The sequence below is a fragment of the Sebastes fasciatus genome, chromosome 14 (assembly GCF_043250625.1).
Source record: "Sebastes fasciatus isolate fSebFas1 chromosome 14, fSebFas1.pri, whole genome shotgun sequence".
NCBI lineage: Eukaryota > Metazoa > Chordata > Actinopteri > Perciformes > Sebastidae > Sebastes > Sebastes fasciatus.
In genome coordinates this window covers 21,452,804-21,473,849 of record NC_133808.1, presented here as the reverse complement: position 1 = coordinate 21,473,849, position 21,046 = coordinate 21,452,804, and the positions used below count along the sequence as shown (strand labels likewise).

Below are 21,046 nucleotides of genomic sequence, written 5' to 3'. Positions count from 1 at the left end.
CAGTCGTGTTGGCTCAGCGGCCTAATCAAGAGCGTCTCAAGATGACAGTATAGCTCCTCTCTGCCTCCTCTAACAGAAACTTTACTGTCACATATGCAGGAGGAGAGATGTCTGATTCATTTGTTGTACTCTATCTGGGTGCAAGGTTTATGAATATAGTTAGAGGGGATGTTAAAGGAGAGGGATTCTGGTTTTACTTCTCAGATTTGTGTGTTTTCCTTTCTGAAATATGATCCTCAGTAAAAAGTCTCTGCTTTTCTGTATTCCCCCAACTAAGTAGAAGCAAGCCAAGAGAAAACAAAAGCAAAACGTCCTTCAGCTGTCCTTCAGGTTGAGCAGAATATAAAGCTACTCTACACAATTGCCGTGGAATGGAAACGTAAAAAAACACATCATTCAATTTAAAAAAAAATCTGTTTCTGTTCAAATGTATCTTACGGGAGATTTGTCAAGTATTTAATACTCTTATCAACATGGGAGTGGGCAAATATGCTGCTTTATGCAAATGTATGTATATATTTATTATTGGAAATCAATTAACAACACAAAATAATGATAAATATTATCCAGAAACCCTCACAGGTACTGCATTTAGGATAAAAAATATGCTCAAATCATAACATGGCAAACTCAGTGTCAGTGTGCTGACTTGACTATGACTTGCCCCAAACTGCATGTGATTATCATAAAGTGGGCATGTCTGTAAAGGGGAGACTCATAGAGCCCATTTTCATTCACATATCTTGAGGTCAGAGGTCAAGGGACCCCTTTGAGGTTCTTCCTCGCCAAAATTTAGAGTAAGTTTGGAGCGTTATTCAACCTCCTTCACGACAAGCCACTATGACATGGTTGGTACCAAAGGATTCCTTAGGTTTACTTTCTTAGTTTCATATGATGCCAGTATCTTCACTATAGCTTTAAAACTGAAAAATCACAATTTGCCTTAATGCATTAAATAAATTAGTGCCGTTCAATCGATTTCGCATTTACGCGTCATTATCACATTAACTTTGATAGCCCTGATACAGATTAAACCTTTGTGTGTCCAACTACACGAACAAACGTGTGTCTAGATTCAACTAACATTAATTTTTGAACACCAATGCGAACATCTGTGGACTGACGCTGCCTCTGGCTAACATTTTATACTAATTCTCAGCTGACTAATTAATTAAATTAAATTTGACAGTTTGAAGGATTGATTGTTAAATCAAGAGTTTGTCAGTTGTCATTGAAAATCCTCTGAAATACAGCAGCATTTGAAGCACATCCATATACAGTACATGCTTGTGTGTGTGTGTGTGTGTGTGTGTGTGTGTTCCACTGGTGGATCTGAGAATATCTAAAAAGTTCAGACGGTGCTGGAGGCTCACCGTCTCATGCTGCGTGTCATCGGTCTGACAGTTTCTCACTCACACACTCACACGGTGTAAAGGACGGAGAGCACGAGTGGCACAATGATATGTTTATTGAGAGGCTTTGGATAATAGAAAAGGTGGTGGCTGCTGCTGGAATATCACAACCATCGACAAAAAAAAACATGGACTTGAACTCCCTTATCTAGACACATACACACTCACACACACACACACAGACTCACACACTTTCACACACACTGCAATCCCATCACTCCAAAGAGAGAGAAAAACTTACGGCAATGCACAGGACAAGACGGTAATCACAGTTTCTACAAGCTCATTTCTACATGAAAAATTCACAGTTACACACATATGAGGGAGATTTTTCTTCTTAGGCACAGCAAAAGCAATAAGATGTGTTTCTCAACAACAACAAAATCATGATAAAAAATAAAATATTTTGCACGTTTCATAAATCCTCAGGGGCCCAGATGGACTGAATATTTACACTGGATTAGAGGATCCTCTGTTTGCAGCCCGCGGGGACTCGAGTGAAAAGGTCGCACCAAAGGATAAAATGGTACGGGGGGATATATGGCGATAAAGGTGAAAGGACACATACATGTCTGTTTTCTCTTAGCTGGACCAGAGTAAGGACTCAGTTCATCTGGTTACCCCCCTGTATACATCTTTATATTATCTCTCTTCCTTTACATATACACATTTAGGATTTGCAGAACTCGGGACTGAAACATTTAATATAAATGTAATCCCAGGTCAGACAGAAGAATGGCTATTAGAACATTATCAGTCTACATTACAGCTCCACTGTTCAACGTCCAGCGGCGCTGGAAATGATCATATACGAGTAAATCACACACAGACAATATCACAGACAGTTACTTTTGCTCTTTTTCTATATTTGCAATTCAAGTACAGAAAGTTCACTGTGTTGTCCTGTCTGTGTTGAGGAGGACGGTAAATATATAACATTGATCATTTAGCAGCCCTCTTCTGCGCCACCAAGGCAGACCCTCACACTCCTCCTCCTCCTCCTCCCGTATCGTCTTTGGAAAACCTTGTGCTCAGATAGGAAAAGACAGTCAGTGACGTTCTCCCCCCTCTCCCTCTCAGGTTTTAATACATCTGCTGTAGCAGCTGCTGGACTGTGAAGAACACGGTAGCTCTTTGACAGAATGTAGCCCACCCTTGTACTATTTAAATGAGCGCCGCTGAGTGGTAAGCTGGTGTTGTCTGTTTGTGTGAAGGGAAGCGAGCGCATTTGTTTAAATGGGCTTAAGTTCTGTTGTTTGTCACAATGTTATTGAGTCGGTACCTTACAGATGTCTCGGGGAACCACACAGTCAAACATGGAAGCACTGAGGCGATAAACACTTTGTTTACAAGCAGTTTGAAAACACTGACGAAAAGATACTCAAGAACTGAGCGGTATTGCTGGCATTTAGTCAATTTCCACACAACTACTACACCGAACGGAAGAGATGTTTGCTTTAAATCAGAATTTCAAACATGAACGTGGTTCTGAATTGTGATATTTCGTAAAATAATGTTAAGTTAAATGTTGAATTGAAATTGCTTAATTGTTTAATTGAATCAAAGGCCTCAACACACAGAACCCTGATTGGCTCAGATACTCTCATTAAAATGAGGTAAAGCGGCTGGTCAAGGTTTTCAAGTGCAATTACTAAAAACTGGCCTGATTGGACAGATTGAAGTAATTCTGTAACGAGAGCCAATCAGGACCAAGTTGAGGAGTTATGCCGCGTTCATGTCATATTGGAGTTATCGTAATTATCAGGTTCCAACTTGTAAAAGTTGTACCCAGTAATTCAGTAATTATGACTCGTAAACTCTGATTTTTCTCTACGCTTTGATATATTCGCCAATCATTCGAGGTTAAAGGGACAGTGCGTAGGATTTGGAGCCATCTAGTGGTGTGGTTGCAGATTGCAACCAACTGAGTACTCCTCCGCTCACTCCTCCCTTTCCAAGACTGCGGTAACATGAGTCGCAGTCATAGTTTCATAAGCGTGTCAGAGAACTACGGTGGCCTTCAGGTAACGTAAAAAGGCGAAAGGCCCTCGAACGGAACAAAAACACGATTCTTAGTTTCAGGTGATTATCTCTACCATCCATCCGATATGACATGAACGCAGTATTAGTCTTAAGATTCTGTATTTCATCATAATGAGCCAACAAAGGCCTGGCCCATTTCAAAGGCTCTTCCACAAAAGGCCAAGAAACATTAACCCAAAGTTTGGAGGACACATCGGGCTCCTCGAGATTCAACAATCCATTACGTGCTGCTCATCGACTGCTCAATTGAGCATTCAGGCAATCTCTGTCAACTCATAAATCCGCGTGACCATGATGATATATTTACCAGTTGACGTCTGTTGAGGTGATCCATCACTGGTAATCATATCACCTGGATTACACCGACAGTAGGTTGTAAATAATGGAAGCCAGGCGTGAACTCCACTATTCGCAGCATGGACATGTTAATCACAGGGCATTACAAACACATGGAAGTAACATGGATATATTTACCGTTAACCAGGTCCACGATTTACCTATTTACAGCTCATGCTGGGAAATGTATGGGTTGTTTAAAGGCAAAAAAAAAACTTAAATTGAGTTGACAAGGAGCACCTGAACACACCATTAGTTTTTATGAGTCTAGACCGTCGTAGGTTCAGCGTGACCTTTAGTGGGCTGCATCTTTCAGAGCGTTCAGACAAATCTTCAAACTGCTTGAAAAACAAAACAACTTTAAATTGAACCACTCAAAACGATGCACATTAACGACGTCTTCATTTTTTATACATGTAGACAGAGAAACTTTGAATTCCTGATATTATGGGTAACTTGAAGCTGGTATCTTTTTCATTTTTTTTTACACTTTCTTTTCCTATTCTGAACGTCTGGCTCTGTGCTACAGGCTGAATTAGCTACCACAGTGATACTATTGCTTCACATACGGCAGATATTAATGAACGCTGGATGCTCAGTGGCAGTATTCAGAGCAACAATGTACACTTACAGCAATGGGTTGGCATGTGGGGCCGTCAAAAATTGTTAATTTTGAGATAAAACTTTTTCATCTTCACAGCTAAAATGGTTTATCACAGTGGAGATGGCTTTATGGCGCAATGTGTGCATGTATGTGTGTGTGTGTGTGTGTGTTGTGTTTTCCATGAATAACAGACGCGTTTGTTTGCCGTGTGCTTGTTTAGATAAGCCTGTGCCTGGATGTACGGCTTTCACTGTTTCTGTGTGAGTGTGTGTCAGCTCAGCAGATGGAGTTTGATTCTCACCACTGGGAAATCTCAATCCCACAATGCACTGGGAGCGACGCCAAATGAGGAAGCGGCAGCAGCAATGAAGAACCAATCACAGCTTGAATACTGGAGGGAAAAAAAGTGCTTTTTCCCTCTCTCTCTCTCTCTTCTTCCTGTCGCTGCTCTGCCAGGAACGACCATTGTTGTGCTATCCATCAACATGAATTGGGTCTAGAGAGTTAATTCTTTACTCATGTGCATAAAACACACACACACACACATGTATCACAGACACGGTAAAACCGATTAACACAGATCACAAAGGGAAATGGGGACAGAGTGAAGTGGCGGTTGGTACCCCATTGTTTCTGAGCGGACAAAAAGCAAACAGAAACGTGTGGAAATCCTGGATTCAGAAAATGTCAACAGCAAGAAAATTCCCCAGAACAAAACCGACTGTCTCATCGCTCTCGGGTCTACAGGGGGAATTATTCCAAATTTAGGCCTACTTTTACATGGGATCTCTCCCTTTTGTCAGTCTCAACCCAAATCCTCCGATCGGGCCACAGGAGTGTCTTTTGTTGGATTGCTGAGCCGTGGAGAGAGAGAGAGAGAGGAAAGTTGATCATGTTTCCCCAGCATCTTTATGAAAACACCTAAAACACAGCGTATAATAACACCTATTCAGTAATAACCAGTAAAAGCACATGAATGTACCAAAAAAGAAAGCGCTACCAGTCAAACAGGTAAGATGGCAAGACAGTCTGTGAAATCATCATCATGTGTCAAAGCAAACGGATGACATCGCATTCTCCCGTCGCCGCGGCAAGGCAGGTTCAGATTTGACAAATCAGGTCATTGTCGTGGTGCATGAATGTGTGTGTGTGTGTGTGTGTGTGTGTGTGTGTGTGTGTGTGTGTGTGTGTGTGTATGCTAGGGCTTGACCAACATGTGATTTTGAAGCCAAATTTCAGCTTTTGATTTGAAGTATTACTATGTTCAAAAAGCATCTAAATCTCTGAAACAGCATTTAATTCACTGAGCGACAATGAACATCTTCACTGAAAGCCAGACGAATGACTTTAAGGCAGAGTGAGGCGGGTGTCAGTGCAGGTTTTTGAACACGACACTGGAACGACTTCTCCAGCCAGACATCAGGTTAGTTTTGATCAGGGAATAAACTTCACCACATCAGAGATGGATGGGTTGTAACTAAAGGCCAATTTCTGCAGCTGCCCAGTAGCTATGACAGCAAAATCATATATTGATAGAACCCTAGAGTGTGTTTGTATACGTTTGCTTTCTCATTGCGAAAAAAAACACATCTTCCACCCCCTGTAGCCCTTCTTTGGCAGGTCTGGAACAAAACAGAGATCTTCACTCCCCTAATAATCAATCACAGTCCAGCGGTGGATTGTCAAAACAAATCGCTACGAACACCTCGATGTGAGGTGAAGAAATACTAAGACAAATTTGGAGGAGAAGGTGGCTGTTTGGCCCGAGATAAGGGTCTTTATCTGATGTTTTCTTCCAGGTTTGGTCCAGTTAATCGTCCTTTGGTCCCATGCTACTGCAGGCCCAGTAGCTGGACGCTGGTTTCCCATAGGGTTAGCTGCAGTTTGGGGTCAAAGGTCGGCGGCATTGTCATCTCCCTGCGCCCATCGGCCCAGTAGCCTCCTCCACACTCACCCTCCAGGGCCGGCGACAGAGCAGCAAACAGCACTGTGGCAGCGCCCTGCGCAGGAGTCTGAGGAAAACGCACACACACATATAAATGTGTATAACTATGTATATATAAATATATATATATATATATACAGTATATATACAGTATATATGAATGTTTAAAAATCCCTGCATACCAAAGATACATAGGAAAGATACTGCAGGATGACGAGTTAAACAACAAGTTATAACTGAGAAAAACAAACAACATGTCTGAGTGTGTGTGTGTGTGTGTGTGTGTGTGTGTGTGTGTGTGTGTATCCCAGAGGAGGACTGATGTCACTGTATGTTAGCGTCAGTGAAAATAAGGCTCAGGGTGTGTGTGTGTGTGTGTGTGTGTGTGTGTGTGTGTGCGTGTGTGTGCGTGCGTGCGTAAGTGTGCGAGTGTTAGTGTTGATGCATTTTAACGATGATCTCAGTGTCAGCTGTGAGACCAGGAGCAGGTTTCAGAGCAGAGGGGGATCACATCCTGCGAGCATCAACAGTACACTTGCATACTCTGTGTGTGAGCCAGTGTGTGTGTGTGTGTTTGTTTGTGTCTGTGTGTGTGTGTTGCGCTGTAGTACTCCACAATATTTCCAAACATGAATTTTAATTGTTCCTCTGAATGAATTATTATTTTGCTTGCAGGGCTAAATTTTTCAGTACAAGGTGACGATACGGGCAAACACAACTTGTACTAACATTATTCATGTTGCTGTGAGTTCACACATGGAGGGGTTTTAGCGCAGAAAATAAACGCTTTTTGTGAGAAGAAAATAAAACAAATGACTCATTTCCATGGCAACAGGCCACTCAGCTCATTGCTCAGTGCGTCTGATTGCTTACGAGTCTCCAGTTTTAAAAGTAACTGTCGGACCTCCACCCTTGTAATTGTCTTATTGGCTGTTTTCTTGATTAAAACCACTAAAAAGGCTATTAGGCTTAATTAATTTCTTCATAGACCAGTTTAGGTTATAGTTCTTGTCATGTTGTGTGCGTCTTATCAACACATTCTCACTCCCAAATCGTCAAATACCGCTGCTTGGTCAGTGTCCCTCGTCATCGGAGACCGATCCACGGGTACCCCTCTTGCGTTACTTTTGGACAGACGGGGGACGGCGTGTCAATATACGTTTGTTACATATATAGTGTCTTTTCAAAATAAACGTTTTTACAGGAAGTTTTAGGCAACACAACCACTTAGTTAGGGTTAGGAAACGGTCGTGGTTGACGTTAACGTCAGCCCGGTTCATCACATACTGTTGCTAAAGGGTGCCTCTGTGCGTCGGTTTGCGATGCCGGTGGGCGCTGCCCAAACAGGTTGGTCTTATGTATTTAGTTTTTTCGTAAATGTTTCCCCTCCATTCCCTTCTCCCCTGGGATGTATTAACCCATATTAACCTCAGAAAGACATCAGCTTAATTAGTTACTAATTACTATTAAAATGATATCATTAAATGTAAATGATGTCTAAAATAAAGTAAAGCAATAAAAAACAATCTCACATTTTAAGTCTTTGGCATGTGATGTTGTAATGCTTCGAGAATGAATCAAGCTTCAAGGGGTGTAATTATCTTGCTTTTGAAAGAAGTTTCTTTTCAATGAATAGAATAAAGGAAGGAGGGACATTAAAGTTTCTGGATTTCTTGAAAAACCTTTTTTTTTTGTTAACATACATGCTCCAAATTTAGATGTTGGCTCCTGGTAAAGCATTGGGTAGGAGTGTTAATGAGTGTTATTGAGTTTTATAAATGTTCCCCTTCCTCGCTTTACTACATAATGGCGTTATTGTCAATCAGTCAATGCCACACAGTATGACTTCTTCTGCAATTTCTCTGTTGCCAAAACCAGGCCAAGACCATTTGCAGATGAATAATTTCCGTCCACTAACTCTGTAGAATAATGAAGTGTTTGTTAAGATGCCTGCAATACGTCTTGAGAGAGTGGCTTCATCTTTAATTCATGTAAATCAAGTGGCTTTCATTGCCGGCCGCCTCACCTCTCGTTTTTTCTTCATCAATGAAGAAAAAAACACTACACAGCATCCAGCAGTGTAGCGGTATGCTGGACACGCTGGAAACATTTGACATGATTGACTAGCCTTATTTATTTTATATTATACCAAAATGTGGCTTTGGTCCAATGTGTATACAGTGTGTTAAGGCTCTCAATTCATGTGTCATAACTAAAGATTTATAGATGACTGCTCTATTTCTGGCTTATTCCTGCCAGAACCCACTATTCACAGCTGGAGCGAAACCACATTTTAATAGGGCTTTGCAGCAGAAAAATATTACTAAATTGTGTCAATTGCTTTTTGATGGTCGGTATCATTGAATTAAATGAACTGAAAATGAACTATAATTCAAATGATGCCAACTTCTTTCAGTATATACAGTTAATAAAAGTTGCTAAGGGCATCACCCTTAGACATAAAGACACTGCTGATAAAAAAAACAAAACTGAGAGAGGCAGTGAGTGGCAAAGGAACCGTTTCCAAACTTCCGAACTCTAGTTATAAACTTTTTAATAACTGTTGCATAAATATAAGATGACAGTGGTAAAGAGACCTAGGGAGTATCTCTCACCACGGACCAGTTGGAAAACATATCAGCGTAAAAATGATTTATCAAATTGTGTTAAGTATAAAGTTATTCAGCAAGGTAATCGGAATGACGTCACGGGTGATGCAACAAGTAATTGATTATGTCTCTCAGTAGAGAGGACCATAAACTCAGACAGACACTTGGAGTCTAATCAGGTCATTCCTTAATATTTAACATTAGAAGGGTATTACTCTGCACTCTCTGTCTTTGGTACAAGGCCACTCATTTCAGCTCACCTGTTGCTGTTTTGTATCTGACTTTACTGACTTTACTTGTCAAGGACACTGCATTTCTTTCACAATATTCATTAATTACAATGACTACTTCCTCCGAATATTGATTGCGGCATGCTGCCAAAAGAGGCTGCTGGTTTCATCGACTATTTAAGAGCATCACAATTCCTGTGCCTTGAATCTACTTTATTTTCCCTGTTTGTCTTTATGTTGTTTGTTCTTTGTTATCGGACTAATAAACCCTATCTCTGTCTTTTTTATTTCTCTTTCTATCTTCTATCCTTTGGCTCTGCATGCACCGAAATGTTATGGCTCTAGATAAAAAGGTGTCGTAACGGGAGAGAATCGCACGTTTGTGTGTTTGTGTGTGTGTGTATTAATGATTACATGCATGAGTTTGTGTGATTAATGTGTTTGCGTATGTGGGGCAAAGCCATCCCGAGGGTTGCGCTCGGAGGCAAATGCCTGTGACAATCGCAGTGTTAGGCTCAAACACGCACACACGTCTCCTTCCATTAAATCCCAGGGACATTAACAGCAGCCTGCGGCCAGCGCTTTAAGCTAAGCAACAACTATTTTAAAATATAACACACAGGGAACAGCCTGCCTTGATTTTTAGTAGCACTTGATGTGGATACACTGTGTGTGTGCGTGTGCGCATGCACGACTGGCTGTGTTTCATCTTGTAAAATAAAATCCTGAACAATGTCTGCACTGGAGTTTGTTGTTTCAGGTCACTGAGGGACACCTTGAACAAAGTTAAACAGTGTAGCAGCAGCTCCTTTCCAGGAGAGCAGACCTGTAGGAGCTATTTTTGTTTGTTTTGTTAGAGAACTACAAAGAGCCGCAGTTTGAGTTTTTAAATGACGCATTCACCGACCGTCCGTCATCGTTTTGAAGCAGATAACAGGTGACATGAGGATGCCAAGGTGAAATTGTTTTTCAACGCAAGTGTAAATGATTTAGTTTGTTTTTGCTTGGTATTTATTCATATTGAACAAAGGTCTTAGTTTTTCTTTGAATACTTTGAATCCACAGTTTGACGCATGCATCAAATTAGTTTCTGTATTTTGTTACAAGCGTAACGCACTGCATATTGGCATGCACTCCACTTTCCCTCATTTGTCATGCTGCGACCCAAATCTTCAATCAACCCAACTTTACAAGTAAGTAATGCATATACAGTATATATATACTGTATATACAGTATATAGTGGATATAATGGAAACGCGTTGGGATCAAGTCCGTCCCTAAAGGCGTCCCTTGAGCTTAACTGCATGACTAAAAGCACACTTAGATACTACACTTTACCTTCTAGACATTTACACTCTAGTCATTTATCTAACCGAAACCTAACAAGAACAACAGCAGAATAAACTGCAGTTTGAGGAATAAGGTTTTAAAGAAACAAAAAGTAAGACCTTGGTGTACTTAAAATATTCCTGCAACCATAAAGTAATTTAATCAAAATCAAGGGTAAGAGACAAAATACTGTGAGTTGAGAGGGAAAATTACTCAGTGGTAAACTTACTGGGAAAAAATGATATTCCCTTGTAAAAAAAAATCTTTAGTTAATTAAATTATATCAAGTTATTGATCAAAACTGGTGGAAAATGTTAAAATTAAGTCACTGAAGGGGTTAATTATGAAATGTACTTTATTACTTATATCATATCCGCTTTGCTCTCTTGAAGGATGACATAAATCAAATGTGTGAATAAAGCAGATGAAAGTCAAGACGGTGTTTTACCCTGAAAAGCAGGCGAGCGATGGCGCTCTGCGCCAGGCAGAGGGGCGTCCAGAGGTGGCGATAGAGAGACGTATCCACCATGCCAGGATCCACAGCACATGAACTCAGTGGGAAACCTCCACGCTGCAGCTCTTGGTGGAGGTGGGAACTAAATAACAGCTGGGCCAGCTTACTGTGACAATAAGCAGCATGGGCTGAATAAGACTGGCTGAAGAGAAGAGAGAGAGAGAGAGAGAAAGAGAGAACGCAATCAATACTGTTATATTAAAGCCATGAAATGTGCCTCTGTTTAAATCTATCAAGGATAAATGGCAGGTAAACAGCTGTTTTTCTCAGTTTTGTTCAGTTTATTCTAATAAACTGTTGCCACAATAGGTCATATTTTTCTATGTCCTGCTGAACAAGGCCAAGATCTTCTCACAGTGGAAACTTAACAAGACCTCTCTGAATCCTCAGGCTCATACATACAACGAGGACACACAGTTTCATTGATGTGAAGCACCCCAAACCAGACATCATGATACGACTGCAGAGCCGCAGAGCCAGCAATTCACAAGATCTACAGCTTGCACCAAATATCTGCAATAAAATAACAGTAACAGCAGTTGCAGGTGTGCACATGCTGATGTGCACCATCTACAGGAAAGTATCTGCAATTTTCACACCTGCCACACCAGGCCAGTTTTTTTCCTGGTGTTTGTGTATGTGTGTGCCTGTTAGAGGATTTACATCTCACATTTTCAACCTGCAAAGTAATTTTAATATCACTTTGGTGTCATCGCAATGATTTACATATCTGTTGATTGTTGTTTAAATCATTAATGCACTGACACCCTATAATATTATTCTGATATATGCATGAAGCTTGCCCCTGAAACACACCTGTGAAATAAGACCAGACTGTTTGAGTATTTAATAAACCCTTGAGAATAATGATGTCACAGTTTATCAGTATTTTATTTTAGCTAACAGATGGTGGAGTTGTTTTCCCGTATCAGGGAGGAGGATTTTGCACCATCATCCAGAAGAAAGCTCACCAAGGACTTTTCTTTTTAAGACAGCTTAGGAAATTTGGTGTGTCAAAGGTTGCAATGTTGCAGTTCTACAGAGCGGTAATAGAGAGTGTGCTCACTTTCTCAGTAACTGTATGGTACGGCAATTCTACAGCCCACAAGAAAAAACTGATGGCTGTGTACTCCCCACCATGTCTGAGCTGTACCACATCCAGCAGAAAGGGTTGAACATTTCAAAGGACTTCTCACACCCTGCAAACACTCTATTCAGTCTTTGGGTAAAAGATGACGCAGTATCAAGACTAAAACCTCTCGCTTCCACAATAACACTTATACTGAAGCATTTTCTTTAGCAGCTATTACTTTTCTTCCCTCTTGTTGACGACACTGACATGTCCACATCTACAAGACTAAACTGTTTCTGCTGCTGTAAGAAGCCCTGAGGGCATCACTAAAGCCCTGCCAGCTATCATAAGTGGAGAACAGCATAGTGAACTAAAGGAATTTTGAATTAAATTAGGATATTATACATTACTTTATATTTTATAATATATTGTTATGAGAGGCGGAGCACACTGGCATGTCGCCCATCTCTGGGATAATGTGGCACAATGAAGTTAATCAGGCTGCTAATGCGTCTGGACAGCAGCGCTGCTAACTGGGATGATACTGAGCCAACTGGAGCCAACAGTTGTCCACTGATGCCAACAGGAAAATGAGACCATTGTGTTGGTGATGCCAGCACAGATGAAGTGCAGGTGAGTGTGACAAGTTGGGATTTGAAATGTTCTTACAACAAACAAACAAGCAAACAAAACAAAGCTAAGGGTTGATTCCTGTTTAATACGTCTGTGGTATTGTTTTGTAGTTTTGTTTATTGGGGTTTGATTACATCCTGTCTGGTCATTTCACCGTGTTCCCAGATCAATTAACTTGGTCTAATGATATTATTACTAATAAGAATGACAGCCAAAAGTACGAAAATAAGATCCCATCCCTTTACGCATTGATTAAATGTCCCTTAAACACCACTCTTTTTTTAAATGGCCAGCTTTGTAACATATAATCTGATATGGTTATGATTGCTACTGTGTGTGCGAGTATGTGTGTGTGTGTGTGTGGGTGCGAGTATGTGTGTGTGTGTGTGTGTGTGTGTGTGTGTGTGTGTGTGTGAGAGCCTACCAGCTATTTAAATCATTTAGTCTGATCTCGCCGATGCGGTGGGCAGAGGAGGAGACGTTGACCAAACGCGAGAAGTGACCACATTTCCCAGATTCCTTCAGTGTGTCCAGGAGCAACCAGGTCAACAGGAAGTGGCCCAAGTAGTTCACGCCAAAGTGCTGCTCAAATCCATCCTCAGTACGGCCCTCGGGAACCAGCATGACACCCGCTTAACACACACACAAACACAAGTACACAATCATTTAAAGCACACAAATATGCATTTGAAACATGGTGCGTTACACCTTTAATAACACTAATATCCATCTAAATTACACCCCTGTGTAGAGGATTTCTACTTTTCTTACTGAATACTAGATGGACTACTCTACATATCCAGTATACAGACCACACATGTCAACAACATGACATCTTCATCACTCACCATTATTGACCAGAATGTTTAGCGGCAGGTCCCGCTCCTTGAAGCTCCGGACAAACTGACGGACAGACTGCAAAGAGGCGAGGTCCAGTTTGGTGAACTCCACTGGAATGGACACAAAGACACACAGAGACACACACACACACACATCAGGGTCATTGTAAACGGATTATTTCTGCTCGCCGTTTTGGCTGTAAGACATCAAAGAGTGTATTAATCATCTCTTACAGCGGGCTCGTGGGTCCTTAGACTACAATACTGGCAGCGCTACGCCTCTGTTGCACCAGCACATTATTTCAAACCTACAGTAATACTTCCTCCTGAGCTCCATCAAAGCTTAACACACCGTTATATCAGGTCTAATGTATGATAAGACACAGGTAAGACAGCGACGCCCAGGAGCTGATATCATCAAAGTGTCAAAGTGACTCTGTGTGCTTAAATAAGAGTGTGTGTATACTCAACTGTATGGAGAGAAATGCCTGAGTATACTTAAAAAGCTTGACAGAGACACACTTCTACTACCAGTATGAAGAGTGTTAATGCTCAAGCAGCACTTCTATTGTAATACCTGCAGAGGAATAAGACAGCAATGAAATGAGACTTCCCCTTAACTAGTCAATAAATGATATGGGATTACTGTAAATGTGATGGCGTCTGTCTCTCATGTCAGTCATGTCACTGCTCCAACCTGAGGGAGTGTTTTTCATATTGAGTTGTCACATAATACTTAGTACAGTTGTCAGTATTTGTACTCCAGCACTGAGTCTGTGTGCATCTAAGAGAGTAGAGAAAATTGCTCGGTTGACAGCAGACTTTTGATAATTCAATTTCTGCTTTTTGTTTCTTTAGATATATTTCTGGCCAGCTCTGAAGCTTTAGTCCTTCCCTGTCTCCTTCTATTTTTCTCCTTTATTTACTGTTGCAATAAATAAAAGCAAAGATGTTGATCTCTGTTTTCCCCAAACAGGCTCTCTGTTGGTGGAATGACCTTCCCAATCCACAGGACTGCAGAGTCACTGCTAATCTTAAAAAGCAAATTGAAATCTCATTTCATCAAGAAAGGCTTTAAATTTCCACCTTGATAGTGACTATATGTCGTGCTTTTTGACCTGTGTTCACCTGCCGGATCACTACTATCATTACAGATCCTGTTACCCTCGTCTGCCCTCAAATCACCTCATTCCCCTCACCTGAGCTTCCCCGCCAAGGTCCACACCTGGATCTCATTATCCTCACCGCCCACTCATTCTCATACCAGCCCAGATTCACTAACCCTCCGCCAGATTGTCTAGATTTTTGCCCATCCGTCCTCGGTTTTGTTGGCCTGATCTGCCTGCCTAGGGGACTCCTGCTTGTTTTCGGACTGATTAAAAGGATTTTGGACACTCGGCTGCTTTTGAATTTGTACTTTTAGTTCAGTTTTCGGAGTTGTTACACTACATCCTCCTCATGTGTGCACATTACAGGCTTTCATTTCATTTCCAAGCACTCCTCCGCTAGTAAAACAAATCACAGAATGTAAAATACTGCATGTCCTTTTTGTAACTTTGTGTTTTTGTTTATGAAATTGGAATTGGTTTGCACCACACCACAAAAAACAATAATCTTACTAATCCCTCATCAAACACATAGAAGTAATATAAATGCAGTGTGAGAATATAAACACATCAAGAGCATAACACATAGCATGAATCATATTTCAAATTCCTTTGTGCCATATTTCAGATTTGTTAATGTGTGCAATGTTTGCGACTCCGACAGGTTGAGGTGTTTCATTTGATGTTTTTCCTTCGGCTGGCAGTGTAAACCATAAATGTATAATACTCAAAGGCGGGCGGCACTGCTCTCCTCTCCTCTGGATGGGGAGGTGACAGAGGTCATATCATATATCACGGTATCAGAGAGAGCAGTGAGTCCGGGATCAACAATGAGAATGTAAAACGAGGAACCAGGAGGTCAACCATACTGACAAGTATGCCTCAAGATGCACGAAGCCTTATGCTGTGTTCACACTACGAGTGACACCGCAAGATTCTACGAGTGAATTTAAATGGAAGCCGGTGACATGAAGCTACAAACTGACGCCCGACACTTGTCGCTGCATGACGGGTGTGACACGCTACAAATACTGTTGAGCTGGGCTTTGAGCTTTGACGCTCATAGAGCGAACACAGCATTAGGATCATTCACTTGGACTTTTTTAATGGCCTCAATCCAACCGAAACCGTCAAAATGCATCGGCAATTAGGAATGAACCGCACCCAAATATGTAAATATCCTTGTTTCCTGTTGGGCTCTGAATGACTTTTTCAGGATGTGATAAATCCTTTTTGGATAAACAGCTGTTGTTGCCAAAGTACTGAAACAGGAGTGCACTTCTATAACACAGACAAAGAGGCCATGTCTTTCAAACATCAGGAGAATGATATATTGTTACGCCCTATAACCCCAGTAAGCCGTTAGAGGGTCAAATATAAATGGACAAAGACGGGAAGAGGACTGAGGACGGAGAGTTGATGGAGCTGATAGAGGAAAAAGCCGCCGTGACAGATGAGAGTGCAGTCATTCCTGATGACGGTCTGATAGCAGCCATATCTCCACGCCATGCCACTCACCTCCAGCAGAGTGTGTGTGTGTGCATGTGTGTGTGTGTGTGTGTGTGCAAGAGATAGAGAGCAGGAGAAAGGCAAAGACAGATAGAAGCAGATAAATCAAGTGTGTGCATTTTAATGTCAGTAAGCAACTATATATCAGTGTGTGTGTTTTTGGCTTTTATGTATACCAGCAAGCAGATGTGCGTGTGTTCACCAGACAACAGGCACGTGTGTGTGTGTGTGTGTGTGTGTCCTGCCTGTCAGTCGTCTCCTGTCCTCTTGTCTTGAGTGGGCTCTCTCGGGACCGGGCCCTTTCAGACAGGCCAGTCATATCTAGAAAGCCCACTGGGGGTGAAATGCCATCGATCTGGCGCGGCTCTTCTGCCGCCAGCCCTCAATTAAGACGACAGGATCTTCTATAAAGCTCAGCTTCCTCCACTCAAACACACCGACTGTGTTTTCATTACAGAGGAATGACTCGAAACCAACAACAGGAACTGCCTTCGGAGACACACGCATGCTGTTTAAGAACCACTGGATCCACCCACGGTCTCCATTTCTAATTCATCATTATTAGCATTTGATGTTAACTTTAATTAAACTGTGAACTGCAAATTAAACGACTACTTAATTTTTGTTTCAATTAATTCTGAGTTCATGTAATAGCAAAGCGGGTGTGTGAGTTTCTTATTGTAAGTGTAATAGAGGTTTAAAGGAACAGTGTGTAACATTTAGGGGACTCCATCGGCCGCCATGTTTCTACAGTAGCTCAGAACGGACAAATCAAACACTATTAAGTGACTTCTTAACTTTTCCTGCTTGGGCCGGAGTCGATAATGTTACTCGCTCAAGAGCGTCACTCCACTCACCCGTCCGGAAAACAAGACACCCGAAACCTTTGTTGGTCTTGAGGAGCTGCAGCATTTATTTCTGCATAAACTGCAACTTCCACTGTACATTGACTGTCTTCCACTGGCTCACTTGTACGCTCACACGCATTCGCCACAGCTCTCTCTCTCTTGCTTCACTACTCACTTCCCACATACACACACTCAGACTTTGATATCCTCTAAATGACCTCGACTCTAACAACAACTGGCTCTAGAGAGGGCCATTCGCATTTTGACGTCGGCCACCGTACTTTTCCTGCACGCTTGGCACACGGAAGAGGCTTCAAGATGTTGCTAAATCCTACATACTGTTCCTTTAATAAAACAGGTAGACATTTTCTGTTACTTGCCAGTTTGTTACTTTTAGGTGGTGGAGAGTATAAAGCAATGTCATCAACCATAAAAATCACAGATTTTACTGTTGTTCGTAATATGAGAGTTTGCGTAACATAGCCGAATATCTGTCATTTTAATGTAATTTGTAATTAACTTAGAGAAGGTTTATAAATGACAGTTTCTTTTACTGGATTATTTTATAATGCACTGCCACTTTCCATTATTTCAAATTGTCTAAAACCTATTTTACTATTACTTGTGTACTCTGTACAATCATTTTCATGATTAAATGACAACATGACAAAGTTATTTAAATTGACAAACAGTGTAGGTATGCACTGAGATGGTCATACGGTGGGTCGCTGGTTACAAGTATGCAGAACTGAAATCTTGACACCAGTCGAATTGTTAAAATTAACTTAAATGTGTGGCACGTCCCTGTTAGCGAAACAGGTGGGGGAGAGGATGACTGCTAAAGGACAGCGAAAAAAACACTTGGTTTAAGAAGATTTATAGTGTCATGACTTTAAATGTCTTCGTCCTTTTCGTCCTCAACAGACAGAGACAAAAACTGTCACAGAAAGGTCTCAAAAGGACTGAGGTTTGATAAATAGTTTTTATCCTGAATACAGATTTGATAAAACGCATTAAATCCCACCTCTTATCTTAAGTGTTCGATAAATCCATCTGATCATTAATCCTCTTATTACAGACAGACATTTTGACACGTCACAGTAGGAAAAGCACAGGTGTAAATAATAAAAATTAATGATGGCTGAATTCCATTTCGCTGCTTCAGTTTCAGGGTGCTGGTATCGTTCATACTGGCTCACTGCAACGTATACTCATACAATGGTTCGTATGTGCATTTTCCTACATATGTTCAGCAACACGTGTCAATTTACGCTTTTTTACAAGCATTCAGTCTTTTCAAAATTAACTTCCGTCTTCACAGGAAACAACTTGGTTAGGTTTAGGCAATAAAACTGCTTAGTTAGGTTTAGGAAAAGATCGTGGTTTGGGTAAAAATAACTACGGAAGTGGCGTAACTTAAGTACAGAAGTTACGTGACAAATAAATCAACGTTGACTTCTGGTTTCACACGGGGTACGAACGTCGGTCTCCTGGCAAAAGTCCAGTGTTTTTTGACCCAACCATCCACCCCGACCTCCTCCCTACGCTGCGTTTGCTGCTCTTTATACCTCCTAGTTCACGATTACATACAAATTAACTTTATGGGATATATACAAATTACAGTGCAGTACAGTGTACTTTTCGTAGGTATAGCTAAGAACAGTGTATGAGAACAGCTTGCTCACTGTCACACTGTCATGGCTTACTGGGACACTTAAATAGAACAGAGCCATTGTTAATGTTATTAGTAACACCTGTGCTTTCCCTTCTGTGACAAGTCAAAAGGTTTGCTGTAAAAAAAGGACCGAACTACTTCACCGTTTCCTTCAAAACAACAAGATTTTCGCCATGGTGCGCTTTTTTTCTATTACTTCCAAACAAAGACACATGAATGCACCATGTCACATTTATGACTTGTGAAGTCTTGAAGGGGTCAAAAGTCAAAGGATGTTTTCATGTTTCAGTTTTTCTAACTGTGCTCCAGAGCTTGTGGACCAACACCTTCCTCTTTCCCCCTTTCTGTTTCCTCTGCCACACAAACAGCTCTCTCTCTCTCTCTCTCTCTGACTGGGTCTCAACCAGTTGCTCTTTATGAATGGAAAAGCAGACACAAGAGTGTTATGCAATTGCGTCTGTGATTTTGAACACTAAACGTGATTAGAAACGGTTCCTGCCACATCAGTGCACAATCAGAGCCACTGTAGTGTAGTACCACAAGAACCACTGAAAAAATAAAAGCTGGTTTCAACTGAAAATCCCTCAACTGTTTATACTGGGCTTCTAGAGTCTGTTCAGCTTTTAAGTGAAAAGATGCAGAAGAGGGAAAGTAAAAATGGTCCAACAAATATTACAAATAAGACTAGTTATATTAAGACAATGCATCTAAATGTTTAGTGTGTGCACTAATGTTTTAGCATAAAAATGCAATATAAAGTCACTGAACAGTTTTCCAAGTTGAATCTAGTTGAACTAAATATTTCAACAGACAGACAGTGAACTGAAACATCTTGCAGAAGTTAATCCTGTTTTATCTAGCTCGGTGCAGTTGTGATTCGATTTTGTGAAGAGGTACAAATGCACTCTGGGTTTGTTTTTGTTTTTTCCAGCTCGGCTTCAGCGTGCAACAGGAAACGTCCACGAAAATCTCACCTCTACATGCTCTAATGCACTGCTTCACTTTCAAATATGAGCACAGTCTACATCCTGAACAGCAGGTGATTAATATGTAAGTCGGCTAATGTTGCCCGCGCCTCATCATACTTAGAACTCATAATACAAGAGTTCAATTCCTGGCCTTCGTGCTGTAGCATCTTCGTCTGCTTTATTACATTTTGGTGTTTCTTTGCAAAAAGGAATCATTTCAAAAAAGGAATACAATAAAAAAATTAGCACTTTAACATACATCTGGTGTCCTAGATTTGATTGAACTGAATTACACTTAAATCTGATATTAAAATGCAGCGCTGGTCAAACACAAAATGTTCTCTTCTGTTTGCTAAAAGAGATCTTACATGCTTTAAAATTGACAGTTAAAACCTTGACGTGCAATTAATTGTTTGGTAAATGCCTCACTGTCAGAGATCTAACGACAGTTTGGACTGGAAACACAAAGTCTTAATGCGGTCAAATGCGACTGACCATCTTCAGATGTGCTTGGATGTTCTTGGATGATTCCTAAACCTAACCAAGTAGTTTTGTTGCCTAAACCTAAGGAAGTTGTTTCCACGTGTTGCTGGACATTCGTAGGAAAACGAACGAAAAAGAAGGAATAAACTTCTTCGTAACATTTCATACAAACCGTTGTATGAGAAGACGTTGAAATACAACACTGTAAAAGATGATTAAGTCATAAATTCACCTCAATCTGAAGCCAGTTGTAATTTCTTTGCATCACATCTTGCTACAGCTTCTCACCTCTCTACAATACTAGACTATCCATCCTAAAACAACCTCTAAAACAACCTCTTAAGAGGTGACAAGGAAGTATTAATAGTTTCACTTTGAACTGATAAACAAAACAGTGATTTCTAAGAATATTAAATCTGGGCATCGAGCCAGTGTTAGCTCCTCCAAAGACATTTTCACTCAGCTGATGTGGGAGATAGGAGGCTGGCTGGTGGCCCACTCAACTCCAGCTTTGTAGTGTTAAAGGGATGATAAAGTCAAAGACAGCTGGAAATCTAAATCTGCAAATACTGTAAGGCTGTCTTACACAATAATACAGCACTAATACAAATAAACATACACATCTTATATACATACACAATCACTCAGAAATAATACACAGAACATTTGCAACACCACGGCTTCTCACGAATGCACACAATGTCATGGGTCATATGTGCACAAAAACAAATTTGTTGATGCACAAACTCTAACAAGGTCAGTCTTTTTATAAACTTTCAACTCAGGTCCAATTACTTTTATGAATTAACTAAAAGGCGACTAAAAATGATGTTAATTGGAGTGTGAAAGAGCTTAGGTAAAACGATAATAGTTTTTGTAGGAAGGGAGCA

General features: G+C 40.8%; 1 protein-coding gene across 2 annotated transcripts in view; it reads right to left on the bottom strand.

Annotated features, from left to right (window-relative positions):
- Positions 1–5,285: 5,285 nt before the first annotated feature.
- LOC141782851 (polyprenol dehydrogenase) overlaps positions 5,286–21,046 on the bottom strand; it is a 32,465-nt gene continuing 16,704 nt past the window's right edge. The window contains exons 4-7 of one of the 2 annotated variants that reach the window (XM_074659657.1): positions 13,577–13,678; positions 13,153–13,360; positions 10,958–11,165; positions 5,286–6,407 (exon numbers count right to left, since the gene is read on the bottom strand). In XM_074659657.1, coding sequence (XP_074515758.1) covers positions 6,228–6,407; positions 10,958–11,165; positions 13,153–13,360; positions 13,577–13,678 — 698 coding nt within the window. In that variant the 3' untranslated portion in view covers positions 5,286–6,227. The remainder of the gene's footprint in view (positions 6,408–10,957; positions 11,166–13,152; positions 13,361–13,576; positions 13,679–21,046) is intronic. The other variant, XM_074659658.1, reaches the window with a different exon arrangement.